The sequence below is a fragment of the Episyrphus balteatus genome, chromosome 1 (genome assembly GCF_945859705.1).
Source record: "Episyrphus balteatus chromosome 1, idEpiBalt1.1, whole genome shotgun sequence".
In the NCBI taxonomy this organism is placed as follows: domain Eukaryota; kingdom Metazoa; phylum Arthropoda; class Insecta; order Diptera; family Syrphidae; genus Episyrphus; species Episyrphus balteatus.
In genome coordinates, this window is record NC_079134.1 from 156,720,412 (window position 1) to 156,743,592 (window position 23,181).

The window sequence follows — 23,181 nt, forward strand, 5'->3', positions numbered from 1 at the left end:
GGAGTCTTTTTCCATTGTTATTTGGTATATTTTATTTAAATTTTAATTTATCTGTATTTTTTATTCTTTACTTAAGGCGGGACTTTTTTTACTGGTAAGGATAATAAGGTTAGGTTATCTTTTATTTTCTTTCTCTCAAATTCAAAATTGAAAAATAAAGATCTTTCAATTTAAACAAAAAAATTTTCTATGCAACAAAGTAATATTCAAGCTTTTGCAGTACCTATATCTACCATATTTTGAACATTTCTGTTTTTATAAACTCAAAAAATAGCCTTCTTTGTAGATAAATTTTGAAAAAAAAAAAACTTGTAATACTATCTAATGTAAATTTGTCAAATCAATAATCTTTTTTATGTATTTTTTTTATTAAAAAAGCCGTCGGAATTTTGTAAATTTTTTTTTATTTTACGGTTTTGTTCAACGGAATAACTATTTTTATGGGTATTTCTTTGAAAATAAATTAAATTAATTCCCTTGCAAACCAAAATCATCCATTTACAAATCAAATTCACCTTCTGTATCCATAAATTCAAACTAATTTAAATCTTAAATACAGAGACTGTATTTTAAAGTAAAAATACTGACTGTCCCTATTTTTTTGCAGTTCAAATTCACAGAAAGTGTGATCAGAAAAGAATTTGTTTTTCAGAAGATCAATTTGATTTGCAAAAGGTTGAATTTGGTTGATTTGCAAAACTTCAAAAAGTTCATATAGTTTTCCAAATTTTTTTCTCTTCTGAGACTGATGCTAAATTTTAATTATTTCACCAGATAACCATCTGTGGGCTATGGATTTGAATTCAGTGAAAAATAACACATCAAATATCGAATTTCAAATACTAAAAAATGTTAATAACAATTTAAAAAAGAAAAAAAAAATATTTAAACTGAACAAAATTTTATTGATTTGACCAAAAAATTAAAATAAATTTATTTTAACCTCAAACTTTTTTTTTGAACACGCAAAAAGTATTACAACAATTATTCCTCCAGTAAAAATTGTATTACTATTTTTTGTTTTAACTAATTTTCAATTTTTCATCAACGAAAATTCCTTAAAACTAAAAATGTTCATTTTTATATTTCTTATATCTTCTTTCTTATAGTCACAAAAAAAAAAAAATAATCCCGCAAAGCGTTTGCTTCTTACAAATAAAAAATAAAAGTTTTGTATGCATTTTATTTTGCAAAAATCAAAAAAAAAACAATCTTTTGTTCAAAAATAATTGAAAATTTCACTTAAAATTTTTTTCAAACAGTCTCAAGAATTTTTTGTCTCACCCAGTATTACACAATAAGTACACACCTATGCAATGTCATCCTTTTTTTTTTGTTTGTATTTTTTTAATTTATTTTAACTAGAACCCAATTTATACTCAAACTCAAATGGGTTTAATTTGTGTTTGCCTAAAAATTCACTCACTAATAATTTGATAAAATAGTAACAAATTTAATTTTTTTCTGGCTCTCTCTCGCTCTCTCTGTCTCTCTCCATCACTCTGTCTTTTCCTATAAAATTATCACCTTCTATAAAAATCTATTTTGCTACATTTGAAACTTTTTCTGTATTCAAAGTAAAACATGCAAAAAATAAACTTTTTTTTTTTTGCAAAAAATAAACTTTTTTTTTTAACTAAAAAAAAATTAGAAAAATAAAATCATTTTACAAATTTAGTTTTTATTTAATTTAACTTGCAAAAAATAATTATAATACGTCATCAAGTCAATATTTTCTATTTGTTCATAAACATTTAAGCTTTCGGGGCCAAAAGATATACCTTCTGGCTCGGCGGTATCCATCCGGTACCGAAAGGTTGGTTTTTTTAATTCTCTGCTCTTTTAGCCCGTTTTTGTTATACAAAAAAAATTTTAAATACAAAGAACAATACAAATTTTTAATTATTTTGACTTAATTTTAACACAATTAATTTTACATAAATATAGATAAATAGAATTTCGTTTTGTAATAGTTTTTATTTTTGTTCTTTTAATTTAAAATTAATTTTAGAACCAAAAGAGATTAAACAATAAAAAAAAATTCTGAGACAAATTATTTTTTCGAATGCTCTCTCTTTCTCTCCGTTTTATATCACCACCCCCAGCCCCTTAAACCTCAATTTGTTTTGTGCCTTTCTACGTTGTGTTTAAAAGTACTTCTGTTGTACTGATGCTCGATGGTTATAAATTTTTGTGTACCCTTGTTAAATATGCAATATAAAAATAAATAATTATATTAAATTATAAAATAAAAATAAATGGATGTTGCTAATGGGGTTTAATAAAAAAAAAAAAGTAATATAATCAAAGTGAATGGTATATAAGTATTTTGTGTGGTAATTGTTCTTTTGATAGAATTTATTGTAAAAATATAATATTAAAGTATATATAATTTTTTTTTTGTTTTTGGTAATTTATTCCATTTTTATTTTCAAAAGGAAATTTTAACAAGAGATTGAAAAAAAATTAAAAAGAAATTAAACAATATACTCTTAATTTAGCTTAATTAAATTAAATTATTTCTATAGTTATAAAATTAAAATTTAAAACAATAAATTATATACTGCAATATTTATGTAAATCTCTTGTTTAAATAATTCCTTACAATCCCCCTTAAAGTATGTGTTGAAATTTATTAATTTTTTTTTTAATACGAAAAAACATGTACACAAACATTTTTCAACAGCTATTTATAAATGGTGTCAGCTTTTTTCTCCAACAAAAAACAACACAAATATTAATTTAGTAAAAACTCTAGTATTTATAATAACAATATTTTCCAACTACACATCGCTTATTGAAATTGGATATTTTTAATTAGTTTTACTTCTAATAAATTATTATGTTGAATCAAAATTTGTTTCAATTCTTCTATCTATCTCTCTCTCTAAAAACAAATATTAATTACAAAGTTTAAAATAAAGTTAAAATTCATGCACATTTCCTAATAATGTTAAATTCCTTAAATGTTGATTGAACATTTATATAAATGTTTATTTAATTTTTTTCCTTAAAATCATCCATAATAGGTAATATTTTTTCATATAACATTTTTGAAAAAAAAATTAAAAACTTTGAATATTTAATTTCAGTATATGAGTCAAGTAATTTTGGTCAAATTTTAATTTTCTTATTTATTTTTTTAATTAATTTTATTTAAATTATATTTTTAAATAAAAAAAAAATATAATATCCTTATACGAGGAGTATAAAAACTGATTGAAAATATTTTCTCTTTTTTCTTGTTTTTCTCTTTTTGTTTATTTTTTTTTTATAAACGTACGATTCTCTCTATTTTTGCTGATTTATTTGCCTACTATACAACTGAAAAATTAAAATAAAAAAAAAACTAAATTAAAACTGAACAAAAAAACTACACAAAAACACAATCGAAATAAAATTGAAAAACAAACAAAAAATAATAATGATAAATATGCACGCTTGAAATAATATGGCTGTAACACCCCCAAAATCAATTTGAATTAAAAATACAATGATTCGTAACGAAAACAAAAAAAAAAAATACAAACATTTTCGAACAAATTGAATTTTGAAATGAATTATAAACACACACACATTAACACACAAACTCTATGTAGTTCAAAATTGGAACCACCAGAGAAGATAGCATCAACCTCGAGCGCAATGTAAGTTCTTCTTTTGCGATGCTGTTGTAGAGTTTTTTTTTTAATTTTTACTGGTTAATGCAGAAAAAAAATATACAACAATTATAGAATTTTTAATTTTTAGAATTTTGAAAAAAAAAAAACACAAAAAAGTTCATTTGTTAGAAAATTACAGCTACGTTATAAGCTTTTTGCTTGTTAAAGTTAGTTAAAAGCTCACACTGTTAATGTTGATTTTAATTTGATAGTTTTGTTTTTAAGTTCTGCTTATATGAATTTCTAGTTCAAATCTGAGTTAAAAGGTTCCAAATTAAAAAAAAAAAAAAATAAACTTTAGTTCTGTTTTTCGTTATATTCAAATTGAATTTCGTTAAAGTTAAAATGTTAAAATTGTTATTTTGTTATTTATCATGAATATGATGCAAAACTATTAAAATCACAACTTTCTTTTATAACAACATTCACATTTAAGTACATATTCGATAAAATTTATTATTAAAAAATATTATAACAACCCTGATAAAGGTTTTCGAAATCACTCTTGTTGAAATTGAACAGAAAACAAAAACCCTGCAGCTACAATTATAGTTTTACAAAATACCAATTGGTAAAAATTTCATATAAATGTTCGTTCTTGTTGATTCTCATGAATTCGAATGACCAAATTTAATTTGTATGTAAATAAGTATTATTTTACTGATTTTGGAGCATATACAAAAAAATTTCGTAATTTTTTTTAATAAAGAGTCATACAATTCTTTCGAAATACATTATGTATGCTGTAAATATTGTATTCTTAAATTTTTTTTAACATATTTTGCCTCTTTTTCAAGTTTTATGGTACAAAATAGCTACAAAAAAATCTTTATACCATATTTTATTTCAAAAAGACGATATTTATAAAATCATTTCTTTTAAATACATTTGTTTTCCATTGCAAATTTAAAATAAAAATATTTATTGAAAATACAAAAAATTTGCTCAAAAAAAATATTTAAAAAAATTATATTGCAACTGAAAAATATTTGCATTAAACAAAAAATATTTATTGCAATAAAAATAAAAAAAATTCTGCATTGAAAAAAATTCAATGCAATGGGAGGTAAACAAGCGAATGATAAATTTAATTAATTTACTCTTGGCTTAAATTTAAATACCTTTATTATGGTTGTTATTTTTACACCTTTTCCAATAAAATTTTTGAATTTACGAATAAATTGAAAATTTATCATTGTATTTAGGTCCTTCAAAATTATCTTTTCAGGAAAAACAAAATTATCTAAAATCATAAAAAATATTAAATCAACAAAATTAATGAAACATTATTTTATAAAAAAAATGTATAAAATCTTTTGCATGCATTGTTTGCTCGAAGTATTAAATTTGCACGCGTTTGAAGCACAACAAGTTCCTTTTAAAATATTTGGTATTTTTCAATTTTTTTTTTTTTGTTTAAGTATCTAATAAAATAAAATATTAAAACTAAAAACAATAATTTTACATTAACATTAAGAAACTTTTAAACTATAAAACACACATAGTTTTTTTTTTAAGAACAAAAAACTGCAAAACTTTCATTTCACATTTTTTCATCTAAATTTACACTTTTTCATTCAAAATTATAACTACACTACCACTACTTTCTTTTCTTTTGCACTTTTTCTTTGCTTTTCTCCTTCAATTTATTTTTTTAAGTTTAATGTTTTTTTAATTTATAATACCTACTTATTTTTGTATTTATATTTTAAATTATTCATGTTATTATTAAGTTTGTGTGTATAAATATTAGTTAAATTTATTTTACAAATCTAATTTATTTTTATTTTCTTTATTTATTTCTTGCCTTTTTTCTTTGCCTTTTCGCTTTTTATGCGTTTATACAATGAAAAACAAAAATCACCGTTTTTTTTTTTCAAATTAAAATCATAAACAAATAAAATTGTAATATAATAACGTTGAATGATTTATATAATTGGTGTCACGTTGTAAATAAAAACAAAAACTTCCTTAACATTAAAATTAACGTCACTAAATATGAATTTAAAATTAAATAATTCAATTTCTTTAAAAAAAAAAAAAAAAAAAAATACACTCAAAACACCATAAAATATGCAACTATTATACAAAATAAATTTATCTATACAAACATTATATTTTCACAAAAATAAATTCAAATCTTTATCTATATTGTTATACTATTATATCATAAACTTGTAAAAAAATCATAATTATGAAGTTATCATACAAATCATGTATCGCTGATTAGGCGGGCGTCTTCTAGTTTCAAACACAATGCATCGTTTGTGGCGAGACTACCAACAATAAGGCGGCACAAAAGTCAATCACTACACTCTCCTGGAAATGCCAATAAACCACCAGGACCAACGAGGCCTCAGCGATGTCCAAGGACTATGGGCGAAATTAATGCATCGGCGGAAAACTTAGGTAAGTGAAAGATTTTTTTGAAATAAAAATCGTTTTGAATTTAAGTTTTTTTTTATTGGTTATTGAATGTGATTTTTTTTTCTTTGTTCAAATATGCTGTTTTATTTTGAATTTCATTATTTTTTTTTTAAAGTTAATTTTTTATGGAATTGGAATTAAATTTACTAACAAGGTTATGAGTTATGACGTTTCAACAAGCTTTTGAATGATAATTTTTTTTTTTAATTGTATTGTGTCAGTGAAATTAAAAAAAAAGTACGAAAGTCTAATTTCATACCAATTATTAATTTTTAAGGTGTGATTTGGTTGTTGCAATTTTAATTTATCAAAAAGATCCAAAGAAGTTTTATCAATATCTCAAAAACACAACAAAAAGTTTTAATAAAACTTTCTTTTGGAAATTGAAATTTATTTTAACATGATCAGAGAATAAAAAAATATGAAACAGTACTTTCCGGGAACGCATTTGAAAATTACCTTGAGTGGTCATTAAAAGGATAAAATGAACTATTAAAATAGAAAAAAATAATAAATCAGTAACAAAATTTTTGTTTACTTAAAAAAATTGAAAAAAAAAAAATAGAACATTAAAAGATAATATAAAAGAAATAAGTCTATACTTTACAGGTTTTATGAATTCTTTTGGGATACGTTGATTATTGTATCTGCCTTCATTTGGCAGAAATGTATCAAAGATCGGAGACAAATTTTCAACTACATCTGTGTTTTTAATTTCATGTAGAGATTGGGTCACTGTGGCGTATGCGTAACATTTATTTTTCTTAAATAATAATAATATCAATCAATAAAAACCTCATTACTTACTAGATTGAAAATTGGAATCATAAGAGAATCTGTAAATATAAAATGATGACAAAATAGCAAATGCGTAATTGCATGTCATAGGGTAGCCAGCAGTCATAAAAAGTGGAAAAACTAAATAGGAGATAAAAAAAAGAGTGTGTGTACACATGTACATGCGACTGAAGTTATACTTCTCATTCAGTTTTATGTAAATGAATTTCATTTGATATTTTTAATTTCTATTATTAAGAAATTAATCCCCACTTATTTTTTTACATTTTTATCAAGTGAACAATAAATTAATTCTTTCATCCTCCTTGCGTCCATGTAGTTTTCAATTTATTCTGTGAAATTTACACATGTTGTGCGGTTCAGAACGTACGGTATACGCTTAACGACTTTTTTCAAAATTCCGAGAAAATCGGTTTTGAAAGTTGGGGTACATTTTTTTTTCGAAAAATCCCCGAATCTTTAAACGCTCCTGGAAGCTAAACCGCTTTAGAGCAATTTTTGGGAGTGATGCCAAATGATAGCTTGTGTCATGGGCCTACGCTTTGCACATTATCAGATTTTTAAAAAATCGCCTTCCATGTTAAACCACCACATCATGCCTTTTTTTTCAGAATCGCGCCTATTTTTTTACTTTTAAGTTCTCCCGGTTTGAGAACGCGTGGACCTACAGGAATGGGAGTTGTACCCAAATGTAGGTTAGAGTCCCCGCTATCTTTTGGCATCAAAAATTTTATTCATTTTTTTCAAAATTCCACGATATAGGCGTTGGAAGTTGGGGGCGCGAAAAAACTTCTGGGAGCTGAACGCTTTGATCTAGAGACAGTGGAGTGGTGCCATATGAAAGCTTATATTCTCAGCTACCCGATTGTGGTATAATCCGGTTTTTCGATTTTTTTCAAAATTCCGAGAAAATCGCGTTTGAAAGTTGGGGTAAAATCTTTTTTCGAAAAATCCCCGAATCTTTGAACGCTCCTGGAAGCTAAACCGCTTGAGAGCAATTTTTGGGAGTGATGCCAAATGATAGCTTGTGTCATGGGCCTACGCTTTGCACATTGTCAAATTTTTAAAAAATCGCCTTCCATGTTAAACCGCCACATCATGCCTATTTTTTCAGAATCGTGCCTATTTTTTTTTTACTTTTAAGTTCTCCCGGTTTGAGAATGCCTGGACCTACAGGGATGGGAATTGTACCCAAATGTAGGTTAAAGTCCCCGCTACCTTTTGGCATCAAAAAATTTTATTTTCATTTTCTTCAAAATTCCGCGATATAGTCGTTGGAACGCTTTGATCTAGAGACAGGGGAGTAGTGCCATATGAAAGCTTATATTCTCAGCTAGCCGATAGTGGTATAATCCGGTTTTTCGATTTTTTTCATAATTCCGAGAAAATCGCGTTTGAAAGTTGGGGTAAATTTTTTTTTCGAAAAATCCCCGAATCTTTGAACGCTCCTGGAAATTAAACCGCTTGAGATCAATTTTTGGGAGTGATGCCAAATGATAGCTTGTGTCATGGGCCTACGCTTTGCACATTATCAGACTTTTAAAAAATCGCCTTCCATGTTAAACCGCCACATCATGCCTATTTTTTCAGAATCGTGCCTATTTTATTTTTTACTTTTAAGTTCTCCCGGTTTGAGAACGCGTAGACCTACAGGAATGAGAGTTGTACCCAAATGTAGGTTAGAGTCCCCGCTACCTTTTGGCATCAAAAAATTTTTTTTCATTTTTATCAAAATTCCGAGATATAGGCGTTGGAAGTTGGGGCGCTCACTTTCAGCTCAGCTCAAATGAGCTAAGCTATGGTACCTAGCTCAAATTTGAGCTGAGCTGTGAGCTGAGCTGAAATGTGAGCTTTTTGCAACCCTGGCAACTTGCCACATGGAAATTACCACATGCAACTTGCCACATGCAACTTGCCACATGTAACTTGCCACACGCAACTTGCCACACGCAACTTGCCACATGCAACTTGCTACACGCAACTTGCCACATACAACTTGCCACGTACGACTTGCCACATGCAACTTGCCACATGAAACATGTAACTTGCAACGTGTTGTGTGTTTTATGTTTGCCGTACTGTGGCGTACTGCATTTTTAAATACTAAAGTACTGCGTACTCTAAAGGTGAAACGACAGCCCTGCTACCCAGGGTGATCGCGTCATAATCCCTTTGACATTCTTGTCAAAAAGTAAATTTTCATACCCACCCTCCCATAAGAAGTATAACTTCAAAAATTGATATTGTTTAATTTTTAACAGCTTAAATATTTTTTGTTCACCTCAATAGTGTCAAAAATTTAACAGAGGTTAAATATTTAAACCGATTTTGATATTAAGTAAAAAAAAATATTTATTTTTTTTAAATAGAAAAAATTATAACTTCTCAAGCATCTCTAATTAAAAGTAACACTTTTAAATGAGACTTTTTAATACATTATTTTTTAAATTTAAGTTTGCAGATTTTTATTGCATTTGCAATTATTGCGATGCGTGTCCATCTGCGAAGCAGGTTTTTAGTCCATAACGATAGTAAAACTAAAGTGCTTAAAGCGTAATATCCAAATTTCACTGGCACATAATAATAAATAAAACTAACAACTTTTATTTTTATAAATTAAAAATAAACTTTCAGCTTTTATTTTTTGCTTTCTTTTACAATTAAATTTTATTCATGTTTTATTTATTTTCGTTTGATGTTAAATTTAATGTTATGTTTGTTTAAAACTAAATTTTAAAATAAAATAAGTTTTTTTTTTAAATATGTTTATATATATTTTTTTTATAGTAGATAATTGTGATGAGCAACTTGCATTATTTGTTACATATCTGTTGTGTTTGAATTTGAACTAAAGAACAAGCCCCCCCGTTATGCAGTTTTAATTGAGTTCAATGAATTAAAAACAAATTAAATAAGAACAAAAAAAATGAAATAAAAATGGTAAATTTTGTTGTTAAATTTTGTTACCTATAAAAATTTGATGCTAAGAAAAAAATTAAAAAATTTTAATTTCAATATTCGCTCGCTCGATGTTGTAAAACTGTTTTTGTTTTTTATTTTTTTTTATTTTTTTTTATCAAAAATTAATGTGTGCCATAAAGTTTAAATATTTTTCAAAATTTATACATATTTTTTTTAAGTAAATGGCAATTAAAATTAAATTAAAATTAAATTAAATTTAAAAAGCAAAATACAAAATGTTAATTGATATAACTTTTTTTGTTTTTTGGGAATGTCAATCTTTGTTTATTTAATTTAATTTTTTTTACTCTCGGCTTCCCCAACTCTTTTTCTTTTGTTTTGGAAAAAAAATTCATACATTACAGAAGTCACAAATAATGGAAGACCTTTAAATCCAAGTTTAAGTGAAGATTCTGTTGCAGAAACGGCTATATCGAAGAAGAACTCTGACGGTAAGTGGATGTCATTCTCTCTATTATCACATCGATGTTGTTGTCTGTGCGCTGAGTAAGAGTTTTCATTTTATTATACAAAAAAAAATAAGAAAAGGATTTGAAATTAATATTAGTTGTTCAATTTTAAAAATATAAATAAATAATTTATTTACAGTGCATGAAATTAATAAATAAAAAAAAAACTTAAAATATGTATAATTAAAAATAAAAATAGTTCGCATGTCGTGTATGAGCTTAAAATCTATATTTTTTATAAATTAATTTTAACAAAAAAGACAACAACCTTCAAAGAAACCATTCAAGTTGCCTCAAAACTGGCATATTTAGAAACCAATTTTGTTTAAATTTAAAACATAAACAAAATTAACTTAACACACTCCTAAAATCTTTTCAAAAGTGTTTTAGAATACTTTCACACACTATTTTCTTGCCACATTTTCTTTCGAAACTATCTAGCGGACACACCACATGCGAAGCACTAGAATTGAAATTTCGAAAATTTCTTTCTTGCAATAGTTTTTTTTTTTTTTACTAAAATTTCAACTCTTTTAATTAAACCTCACTTTCATTTAGTCAATGTTTAAAAAAAAAAAATCGACAAAACAGAAAAAAATAAACAAAAATTTACAACAACCTCACTTTCATACAATTTTTTTCTTCGAATTATTCATTTTCATCGCTTTTCTAAATGGCTAATCGCATAAACAAAAGACACGTTCGTAGATTTAATAAATTTTATACCAGAATCGCTGTCACAATCGCCAATGGAATTAAATCGCAAACATAGTGCTGTAAGTGACACCTCTGAACGAAGTGATATAAGTGGCATCACTAGTAATAATGGTGGCGTAATAGCAGCTAGCGGTGCATCAGCATTGCCAGTAATGCTGTGTGGATTATTGCAAGGAGATTTGCTATCACCATCAGATGGATGGGCACAAGCCAGAAAATTATTGTATCAAAGGTCACAATTCAATATGAATACATCGAATGGCAACAAAGCGGGCAGTGCGTAACATAAATAAAATGACACAAAATAAAACACTATAGATATTTTACACACAAAAAAGTATTGTTTTGTAAAATTATTGTAATTTTTTGTGCTAATTGTATCTATTTCTTAAAAAAAAAAAAAAAAAAAACTGGCAGAGTAGATTAAAAATTATAAATTACCATACTTTCTAGTCCCTTTGACATTTTTGTTTTCAGAAAGTAAATTTTTATACTCCAACGAAGCAAAAGAAGTATATACTCGTAACTTCATAAATTTAGCCTCGCAAATCTGTCTGTCGGCCTTTCTGCCTGTTTGTCTGTCTGTGTTTCTGTCTGTCTCTATATTGAACAAAATAGTAAAAGATGTATTATTCTTAAAAACGACTTCTACTTATGAAAAAAAAATATATATTTGGACCACTATTAAGTATACTTGCATAGAACCGTTTTTTGATGTCTAAATTTCTCGTAAACGACATGACCGATTTCAATAATTTTTTTTGTTTTTACAAAACGGCAATATTAGGAAACCAGGGCCCAACAGCTCCGATATAGTTGATTTTTTTTTTAACCTCTCTGGATTAAAAATTGCAGATGTTGAGGTTTTTTATTTATTTACATTTGAGTTTTTGTTAAAAAACAACGATTTTTTTTTCAAAAATTTTGTAGAAATTTTATAAATTAAATTTTACCATAAAATTGCCTAAGTTATTTAAGCACACAATCTAATCGATCAGTGTGCAATTTCCTCAAAACAGAAAAAAAAAAATATCGCAACACTTACAATACTAAATACACATTTCTAAAAAGAAGAAAATTCGTGTTATATTATTTAGTCAAGTTAACTGAATGAAGTGTGTTTGAAAAACTTGTCTTTAAAATCACAATTTTGAAAAAAAAAAAAATTCCTATATTTTTTCATTGGTTTTCGTAATAAAATACACGACTGGGTCGCACAAACTTGATCTTAGTTCGAAAAACATTTTTATATCTAACCACAGAATATCAAAGTTTCTGGTTTTGGTTAGCTATGGAAAAAAAGTAAGTTTAAAATTTGTTTCCAATATTGTGTGATATGCATTAATAAATCATAAATGTTTTAATATTTAATATTTTAAAAAATTTTTAAGTATTTTTAGTTACTATAATCGACGTTTAAAAATCGGTGCTGTTTTTCAAAAAAAAATTTTGAAATATTTTTTAAAAAAAAAGCAAAAAATGAGGTTTATGAAATTTTTTTAAAAAATTTTTAACATTTTGGTCGAAGTCTGCTTTGTCGTTTACGAGAAATTCATAAATAAAAAAAAACCTTCTCTGCCAGGTACCGATTATAACGATACAAAAAATATTTTTTTTTTTATTTTTAAAGGAAGCTTTTATGCATTACACTTTGAAATAAAAAATTACTTTTCTATTTCCCTTATATGACGGTTACCGTTAGTTTTGGTCCTAAAAGATCTTTAAATTTGTTCTCTAGGGAATCACTCAAAACTGTTAACTACCAAGTTTGAAGAAAATTGCTCCTAAACATGCGTTATAATACCTACATATATCGCAAAAGTAAAAAATAAGAATAAGTATGCTTCAAATTAAAGGAGAATGGGCAATTTTGTATGGAACTTGGACGTTCCGCCGCCACGAACGGTTTTTTTATTTTTTTGATGTAGTTAAGTCTTACATACATTGTGCAGAAGTTGTATCCTTCTAACGTTCTTCACAAACGCATAAAATGCATTTTTGCATTTAAAAGTTAATGCAAATTGTCTCAATGTTTAAAATTGGACGTGTATTTTAAGTGCAAGATATGATAATCTGTCATTTTCCCTGAGCCTGAAGACCTTTATCTTTGATATCCAACCAATAGAACCCAAAATATTGGCTTTTTAAAACATCAATTTCGAGTCTATTTTAAGACTTTTTTTCAATTGTTTGTTAGTTTTTTCCTTTTGAAAACTCAAAAACAAAATCTTGAAGTGGTTGGCCTAAAAAGCTTATATTTTGAGTTCCATTGGTCGGATATTCAAGATTGAGGTTTTAAATCATAGAAAAAATCACATAAAATCATATTTCATAATTTAATTAAAATAGTAATTCCATTTGCCCTTCGCATGTTGCTCGATGCATTAACAACACTAATATTGTCATATTTTCCATTTTAAATGCAATACAAAGAAACGGACATAGTAAAAAATTTTCCTACGGTTATAGTTCTTTGATTTGATACCAATTTCATTACTGGCCGCCAAACGTCCAATATGCCCATTCTCCTTTAGGAAGCATTTCTGATTATTAAGTTTTCAAACACAAGGGTCTACTCTGCCAGCCATTTTTAAATTAAAATGTTGTTTTGTGATTACACTAGGTCACATGTAATTTTTTTTTTTAATATCCTATTTATCATTAAAATTTACAACAATAAAACGAAAATAATTGTGAAAAAAAATCACGCATTTGGAATACATTTAAAAAGCAAATTTACATCAATAATAATGTATTTTAATAAAATATAAATTTAAAAAAAGTAGTTAATATTACCTTCTTTCAATAAAAAAAAAATTAAATATATTGAGAATACTAAATTTAAAATAATCTAAAATTAAAGCAAAACACATTTCAGGAAAAATATTCACTCAATCTATTATTTGAAGAAAAAAGTAAACTTATTGTGTAGATAAACAGTCATTAATATTATTTTAGTGTCAACATTCTTCGCACATCTCACGTTTTAATTTTTTTTATTTATTCACGTTAATTCACTACTTTCATATGATTGTTTTTCACTAACAATAAACTTTATTAAGTAAAATTTTGTAAAGTAAATAATATGACTATTTTCCACTAATAACTACTAGTATGTGATTAACTCTACATTATCTTAGAACTTAATACGCATGCTCTGTCGTAGGATTGTTTTTAGTAAATATAATTAATTTAAAACCTATGCTAGTTAATTCCTAAGACTATGACTTGCTTTTTTCTCAATTTTCGCATAAAACAAAATATATTTCTAATTTTAAAATAGATGAAGACGATGAGCCACGCTGTGTTCAATTAACAAACCAACATAAAACTGCGATACGTTTCATTAGGAAAGTAAGTAACTAATTTTTGATTTATTACTTTTTTATCTCTTTGCTTTTATTTTTATCTTTACTTGGTTTTTTAAAAAAGAAAACCTTTATACCTTCAAACAAAAAAGTAATGAGAAAAAATCCTTAAAGAATGAATCGTTGTCAAAAGCAAAAAAATGGAAATAAAATTTAAAAACTTAACTAAAAAAATTAAATATAAAAAAAAACTTGAACTTGACAACTATTCATAAATCTTTTTTGTTTTCTTATTTCCTAGTTTAAGTTTATATTTCTATTCAAAAAAACAAAATTTTGAAAATTGGATAATATTCACCAAACAAAAAAACAAAAAAGACCAAAACCAAAAACATTGATATTAATTTTCAAATATTTTAAACAGATGAAGTATTTTGTAGCACGACGTAAATTTAAGGAGGCACTTAAACCATACGATGTTAAAGATGTTATGGAACAATATGCAGCCGGGCATGTTGATTTACTCGGCCGAGTGAAAAATGTTCAAACTAGGTACACACATTTTCCAAAAAAAAAATCATCAACAAAATTTTTTCAAAAAAAAAAAAACAAAAACGTAGAAAAAAAAACTTAAACAAATCAAATCAAATTTGTATATTCATAACTTTCAAAACGTTTATAACTCTTACATCTTTCAAAATTTTACTAAAAACTTTTTTTCTAACAAGAAACTAACAAAAAAATCAAAAAAAAAAAAATTATATTATATATAAAAAAAAACATTTTAGATCCTACTTTAACACTCGTATATGTTTGAATCTTTTATCTACTCGTACAACATTGTGCATCATCAGAATCAAAAATCACTTCAAAAATTAATATCAAAAAAAAAAATTCAAATAAAATCTATTAATTTTATTTTTCCTACTTTACTACCATCAGCATTAAATTAATTGTGTATGTATATGTGTTTTGTTGGATAACTAACCACCACATACATATCTACATGCATTTCCCTTAATCTCTCTATTCCCTAAAGTACAACTTATTTGGACCCTTTTTTATTATAAATTTGTATTTTTTATTTTATTTTTATAATTGCTTTTGCTCCTGAAATCCGTAATCTTTTTAATTTTCCTAATAAAATTAAAACCTTCCCAAGCTTTGTCGAATGAAATTAGAAAAAAAAACAAAAAAATAATAATAAATTTTTGTTATTTATTTTAAATAAAAAATTTGATAAACAAATTGATATTATTTTATGTTATGACATTGGAAGCTCCCTGTTCTACTTTAATTTGCAGTTTTCTAAAAAAAAAAAAAAAATAAACAAATAAAAAGAAAATTAGAAATATTGTAAAATAACATAGATTTTAGTGTGCATTCATAGGAAGAGTGTTAAATAATTAATATTAAATTCCTTATTAATAATAAATAAATTATTTAATGATGAGTAAAGTCCGAACATCCCTACCGCATATTTTATTCTATATGATTCAAATTTTCATGTTCGATATTTCATGTAGAATTTGCTAAATATTTTGTTTTTCTTGCCTTATTTTTAAGTAAATTGATGCTAGATTTAATACACTTTTATTTAACATTTAAAATTGAATAATAATTTTGAAATCAAAGTGAAAGTATATTTTGCAATTCTCATTATTATTTCTCAAATACAGATAGGAAAAATACAAAATTATACATTCTGATTTTGTTTGGATTTTTTTTTTTGTTAATTTAATTTTTGTTCTGACTTCAAACACAAATAAAAACATAGTTGTGGAATTATTGTGGTATGAGATAATTTTGACGTAGGTACAGAGTTAAAATAAAAATTTATCAGAAAAATCTTTCAATGTTAGTTAATTCAGTAAAATATAAATTAATAGACAACTTTGAATGTATTAATTTTAATTTGAAATAACTATTTAATTCTAAGAAAACAGTTATTCACATATAAATTCATGTTCAAAATAAATCCAAGGTTCCGTACTGGCTTTACCGTACCGTCTTTCATTTATGACATGTTTTCTGAAAATTATAATCTACTTATGGATTTCCTGATGATAGTACCCTTTAAAGTCCAGTCAAAATAGCAAACAAAAGTTAAACACTGGACAAACTCGTAGCAGGCATAAAATTGGTACAGAACTTTAGTTCGACAATAAAACTAGAAATTGCAAGAAATTCCCAATTAGTTATAGTTTTTCAAGAATTAAATGTCAAAAATATTGCTTCTTCGTACATGTATAACTCTTAAATTGAAGTCATCAAAGAACTGTTTAAGTAGCGTTTAAAGAATAATGAGTAAAACTCTACCAGCCGTATTTATTAGATTTGCTTAAATTGGTTCTCAAAGGTTGTTTAGTTAAGCTTGCTTAAATATTTAATTCGCCTTTAAGCAACGTTGCTTAAATTTTTATTTACAATCGAATTTCCACAGAAGATTAACTAATCGATAGTTGTGTCAACAAATGAAGTGGAATTGAATAATCTAGTACAAAATACTATTACATTTAAGAAACATCACGTGGTTTTTGACAGATTGAGGGTAAACAAAATTTCATAACCTTGACTGCAAAAAAAACACATTAAGTAGTTGACGATGATTTTGCTTTTGTCGGGTTCCTTAATAAAATGCACAGAGCAAAGTCATTGATTTTTTTTATTTGTATTAGCCATTTTAATTTTGTTTTTAACATTCTTAAATTTTAAATTTAAATTCAAGCTCATTTTAGGGAATAATTTCATTTTAAACCAAAAGGACGCCTTCACCACACACCCTAGATAAATTATTACCATGATACTGAGCTCACGATCTTAGTAATAATTCATATGTGGTCAAATCAATCTTAAAATGGCTCTAAGCAAGCTCTAAACGCAGTGAATGGCGTTTAATTAAGCAATCGTTAAGCAACGTTGATTAAATGTGTAATTTTTTTATAAATACACATTTTGTACTTAAAAGCTATTTAAGTTTGTTTAACGTTAAACAAAATTTAAGATTCTTGTATAAATAAGGCTGTACCTTTCTTTGAAACTTCTTTCGCATAAGGACTTAACTTTTGTAGATGAGGATTTTATCTATATTTATCTTATTTTGAATCAAAGGTTGTACCAATTTTCAGCCCATTTCGATTTTTGTCAAACAAAGACAAATATTTTAAATGGACTATGTCTAACAATTATAAGCTTGAGAGCATTACCAAATGGAAAGTAAGAAACCGTAAAAAATGTAAAAGATCTTCAATGCAATACGTTTTTTTTATGATAAAAAATAGATTAAAAAGTGAATTTAAGAAGTTATAAATGCGCAACTTAGGATCTTGTACCGCACCCAACATTTTTTGTCTCCTATACAGTAGAGAATAGTTTGAAAACCAGAAGTCTAATTTTTATCGGGAAAATCACATTTTGGGCGCCATCTTGGATTTTATTTTGTGTACAGCGATTAAGTAAAATAACCGTTTTTTGTTACCTTCTAACAAGCTACAAATAATTCTGAAAAAACTTTCACGGTATTTTTGTTTGTGAACTATTTTGCAAAAATCCTCGGTTTTGACATCTGCAAAAACGTTCGTATATGTATCTCGGTAGACATTACCTAAACATTTTGTATGTCAACTCTCACTTAGTCTAACTTCCTTAAAGTCAAATTTCCCATTACCACTATTTTTATTTATAAAATCTGATCTTGCACTCGTAGTTGAAAAACTAAAAAACAATTAACTTTAAGGCGTGGTAACCATAACCATATACCTTGACAGGATATCGCTAGGCCATTCATGATCAAAATGTGTTTTTTAGACTATAGCTTTGTTAAAATAAAACTCTAAAAAAGTGATGAACAGGGGTCATCCTATGGCAGGATCTTCTACTATAAGCTTGATTAAATACAAAAATTTCTTCAATAAATTAGCACCCACAAAATCTTATATAATGTGAAAATTTCCGTAGTAATTTTATTAGCCGGTTTCGTTCTTTATATGCTCTTAGATTAAAAAACTTAATTTATGTAATAAAAATAAGTTAATTTATTTCTTTAATTAAAAATAGAAGAATTCGTAACAGTTTTTAAACTTTAAACTTAAACGGTCACTGCGGCGTATACGTGTTTTTTTTTAACAAAATTTAACAGCTTATATAATTTTGTTCAGGCTTTTAAATTTGATATACTTAACTGAGCTTTGTTGAAAATTATATAAGCTTTTATCACAGATTTTATATATTGGGTGATGGAATCTCTAAAATCACTAATATTGTTTAAAAATAATTTAGGCATGTGGTTAAAATACAAATCAAACCACATATGTTTCATAATATCTGGTTTTCTTTTGAGTAAGCTACTGGAAACATGAATTAACCCTTTTTACATGTTTTGAATGAAAATAAAATTCAACTACTTAAACAAAAAATCAAATATTGTGAAACAACCCCTCAAAATTGCTTTTTAAATATTAATTTCTACTTGAAATATCGAACAATTGAAAATTTATTATTAAAAAAAAAAACATCTAGAATGGAAACATTTTCTTAACAATAATAATAACAAAAACCCCTTCAATGTAGCTTTATTCTCTTTGAAATGCATTTTTTACTATCCAACAAAATAAAAATTATATCAAATAATTTTGCCTTTGAACTTTTTTACCATCACACAATCTTTTGCCCTTTTATCACTTTTGATACAAAAAAAATTTACTTTCCAATGCAAAAAAAAAAAAAACACTCTATAAAAATTTTGTTTAATGCAATTTTTTTTCATTATAAAAAAAAATCACAGAAAACAAATTAATCTTAGAATATATTCAAAATTTTCACAAAATCTTGATTCTTTAATAAAAGTATAAATTTTGCCTCAGGAATTTCATAATATTCGCTGCAAAGTATTTCGTCGATGTATCAAACAAATGAAGAAATAAAAACAAAAATGGTTGAATTGAAAATTTATAGATAAGAATTATAAGAATTTTCTATTTATTCCATTTTTTTTAAACAAAAAAAAAAAAAAACAAAAACAAAAACTATTTAGAATACATTATGTGTTTTAATTTTAAAGCTCAAATACTTTGTGGCACGTAAGCAATTTCGTGAGGCATTAAAACCATACGATGTTAAAGACGTTATAGAACAATATTCTTCTGGTCATGCGGATCTCCTTAATCGTGTCAGGAATTTGCAATTTAGGTGAGATAAGGATGCTTCCTGTACAAAATGATTTTTTTTAACTGTTGAACAAAAAAAAAAAAAAATAAAACAAAAATATGCATTATACATATTTTATACTAAAATGTTGAAAATAATAAATAATCGTACGTTAATTTTTTTTTTGTTAATCCAATGTGTCTATATAAAAAATCACTTGATTTTAATTTTGCAAAGTTATAACAATAATAAATTAATATATATAAATTATATTGAATGTTGTACGCTTTTTTGATTATTGAACGCGTTACATAGTTTGTTGTTGTTTATATAATATACAAATGAAATATAATTTAGGCAAAAGAATTTTTTTAAATAATGGTGTACAAATTAAATGATAGATAGGATATTTTTTTGTAACTGTCTCACATTTTTGAAAATTAACCGAAATTATTTTTAAAATAGTTTTTTATACATATTATAAAAATAACGAAATAAGTAAATATTGAACAAAATGATGAACAAGTTCTTGAGATATTTTGCTTTCTACCTTAATTTTTCATTTTGAAAGAAGAAAAAAAACTCACGAAATCAAGGATGATTATTCATTTTTTCCTTATAAAAATACGATTTGGTTCTAAAAGAATGGAGTGCCATTTAGTCATATTATTTAAAAACCCATATTATTGACTGATTTCAAAAATTTTTTTTTATTATGGCTTTAAATTTATATTATTTGGGAGTTTGAAAATTTTTAACTCGAATTCCTAAGATTAGTTCCAGGATTATAACTTTTATTATTGCAGTTTTTATTGTTTTGAAAATACTCATTAGTCATATGTCCGTAAAAATTACTTCAAATTAAAAAAAAAAATGGTTCTTACGCCACAACCTGTACCTTAGGGTGGGTCAAAAAAATGGAAATTCATTTTTTTGATTTGATACTTCGAAAACTCGATTGCTAGACACCTCTAGAATATACTCACCAAATATGAGCTTTTTATCTTAATGGGAAGGTCCTCCGCTTTTCAGTTTTCCATTTTTACATCAAGCTTCTACTAAAAAACAATGTTTTTTTTATTAATTGAATTTTTAGCCAATTTTTTTTACATATTCTTGTAGAAAATTGAACGCTCTACAAAAAAGGTTAAATACACTTTTATGAATTATCTAACCGTTTAGTAGATATTTGAGGTCCAAAAATCGAGAAAATCTTTAAAAATTCGTTTTTTGTTCTTAATTTTGTAACAAATTGAAAAATTATAATAATCAAACGCGCATGACATATTCTTGTAGGAAACAGATTGCTCCACAAAAAAGGTCTTATTAACTTTTTTTATTAATCTAACCATTTGAAAGATATTCGAGGTCAAAGTTAAACAAAAATATAAAAACTTTTTTTACTTTTCAAAGTTTTCTAATTCACTGAAAAGTCATTATTATTAAATAAGTAAGATGGATTATTGTAGGGGCTTAAATGTTCTACAAAAAAGTCCTTGGCATCAAATTGGTTGCTTTAACAGTCTTCACTAAGAACACACGGGGCCCGTGCCCAGGGCCCCCATTTTCAGGGGGTGCCCCGAAGGAACGAAAATTTCTGTCACACATTTATTCGCAAAACATTTTTGTCGTTTTTATATGGCAACCAAACAATTAAAAAAAAATTTTTCTACACCTATACGGAAAATATATGTTTTCAAAATGAAAAAAAATTATGTGGCGTTGTATGCGGACAAAATTTTAAATCCAAACGAATAAACCCACTTTTAATTTTCCAAAAAATAAGACAATAATATTTTCAAAAAACAAAAAAAGTATCTCTTTTTTCCACTGAAAGCTTATTTTAGGCTATGACCTATGAGAACAATAGTGGCGTAAACCACTTTTTTTTTTTTAAAAAGAGCTTTTCATAAAAAATTGGTCTCTTAATATATCTTTTTTAATACAAATAGATTTTTGCTGATAGCTACACTTAAAAATAGATGCCATTAAAAAAATCGTTGTTTAAAAAACCCTGATCTAAAATCTCTTGTGGCTCAAAACTGAATTTTTCAAATTGCAATATCTCGAAAACTTTATATTGGAGATATCCGTTAAAAAGGAGACATTCAAATAAAAAAAAATTGCTCTTGGAAATCACGTACAAATCGTCTGTAGGTATCGAGTTTTAAGCAAATCTATCAATCCGTTTGAGCGATATATCGTTCACATTTAAACACCTGCTCCTTATCCAAAACCTTTTTATCAATTATGATTTATGTGTATGTATTATTAATCCTTGATTTCGGGACGTGATTTTGAATAAGATGTACGTATGTTTTGTTTTTGTATGAAGACCGAATTTTTTTTTTTTTTATAAAGTACAAAATGTGAGTTCATCTTTTTATGTATAAATATTATAATTGATAGTTAAAAATAGATGAACATATCAAAAAATTAACCGTAATAGAAAATATTTAACTGTTCCTTATAAGTCATCTCAAATATGAAAGTTTTTAAAATAAGGCAATACTTACAATATAACGCTTTTTAAATATAACATTAACAGTTCGATTCACAAGGAAAGAAGAATAAGGTTCCGTAATCTTCTTTGAATGTAGATAAAATAGTGAATCTAGGATTTTGATCTATTAGGCTATTTTCAAAATTAAAATAATATAATTAATAAATAACTTAATGAAAAGCAAAAATAAATAAGTAAGAAGAAAATTTCTAGAATCAAGACAAACAACTAACTAGAAAACTATAATACTTCAATCCTCTTACTTTTTTTCCTCTTGAAATCACATACTTCTTTTATACCAATTCCAAGCCTTTAATTATTCAGTTAGACATAAACAAACGAGTTTTTTTTTCAATTTCAAGCTATTTTAAAGCACTGTCCTTTTTCACTTTAGTATAAACCAATATAACCAAAAAAAAAACAAAAGCTCGAATTCTTTTGCTTATTTCAAAGCTTGTTAAAACCAATATATATCCTCAATATAAAGAACCTTATAGTCACAATGTAATGCACTTTTCTTGATTCTTGATTTATTTGAATGTTATAATAACTATATAACCCTCTATTTTAATTATAAAATATAGTGATAAATTGTTATGTACAAATAAATTAAAATTTAAACTAATTAATAAACACACTACACAGTCCATCACATTTGTTTAAATCAAAAAACACAAAAAATAAAATAAAATTATTGCATGGCTAAGAAAAAAAAAATTGAATATAATCAATATCTCACTGCATAATTTAAATCATCAGTATTATTCATTCATCAATCAAATTTTAACTTTGTTAGTTTTTGTTCTTGATAATAAATTCTTATTAAAAATAAAATAAAATTTATTCATTCAAATAATCAATTATCATTATTGTTTTTTTTTTTTATTTTTTTTTCCTTATTTTGTATATTTATTTGGAATTTTTTCTAGACTTGACCAGATACTAGGAAAACAAGGATCAAAAGCAAAAGACGTTTATGCGTCAAAAATTAGTTTAGCATCTCGTGTAGTTAAGGTCGAAAGACAAGTAAGAACAAATTTAATTCAAAAGTAGTAAATAATGTTGATTTTGTATCCAAAAGTATGTCTTAATGAAGTGCCACAAGGGTCAGTTTTGTGGCCACTACTTTTTTTTTCAAATTCTTAAATCATGCATACTTTTGGATAGATTGTAATAAGAAAAATATAAAT

General features: G+C 25.6%; 1 protein-coding gene across 10 annotated transcripts in view; it reads left to right on the forward strand.

Moving 5' to 3' along the window:
* LOC129921530 (potassium voltage-gated channel subfamily KQT member 4) overlaps positions 1 to 23,181 on the forward strand; it is a 331,029-nt gene that overhangs the window by 301,203 nt on the left and 6,645 nt on the right. For 3 of the 10 annotated variants that reach the window (XM_056003392.1, XM_056003393.1, XM_056003402.1), the window contains 7 exons: positions 3,600 to 3,647; positions 5,893 to 6,071; positions 10,214 to 10,300; positions 11,048 to 11,311; positions 14,319 to 14,389; positions 14,768 to 14,895; positions 22,921 to 23,017. In XM_056003392.1, coding sequence (XP_055859367.1) covers positions 3,600 to 3,647; positions 5,893 to 6,071; positions 10,214 to 10,300; positions 11,048 to 11,311; positions 14,319 to 14,389; positions 14,768 to 14,895; positions 22,921 to 23,017 — 874 coding nt within the window. Of the gene's footprint in view, positions 1 to 1,759; positions 1,817 to 3,599; positions 3,648 to 5,862; positions 6,072 to 10,213; positions 10,301 to 11,047; positions 11,312 to 14,318; positions 14,390 to 14,767; positions 14,896 to 22,920; positions 23,018 to 23,181 lie in introns of all 10 variants that reach the window. The other 7 variants (XM_056003398.1, XM_056003400.1, XM_056003394.1 and 4 more) reach the window with 6 other exon arrangements.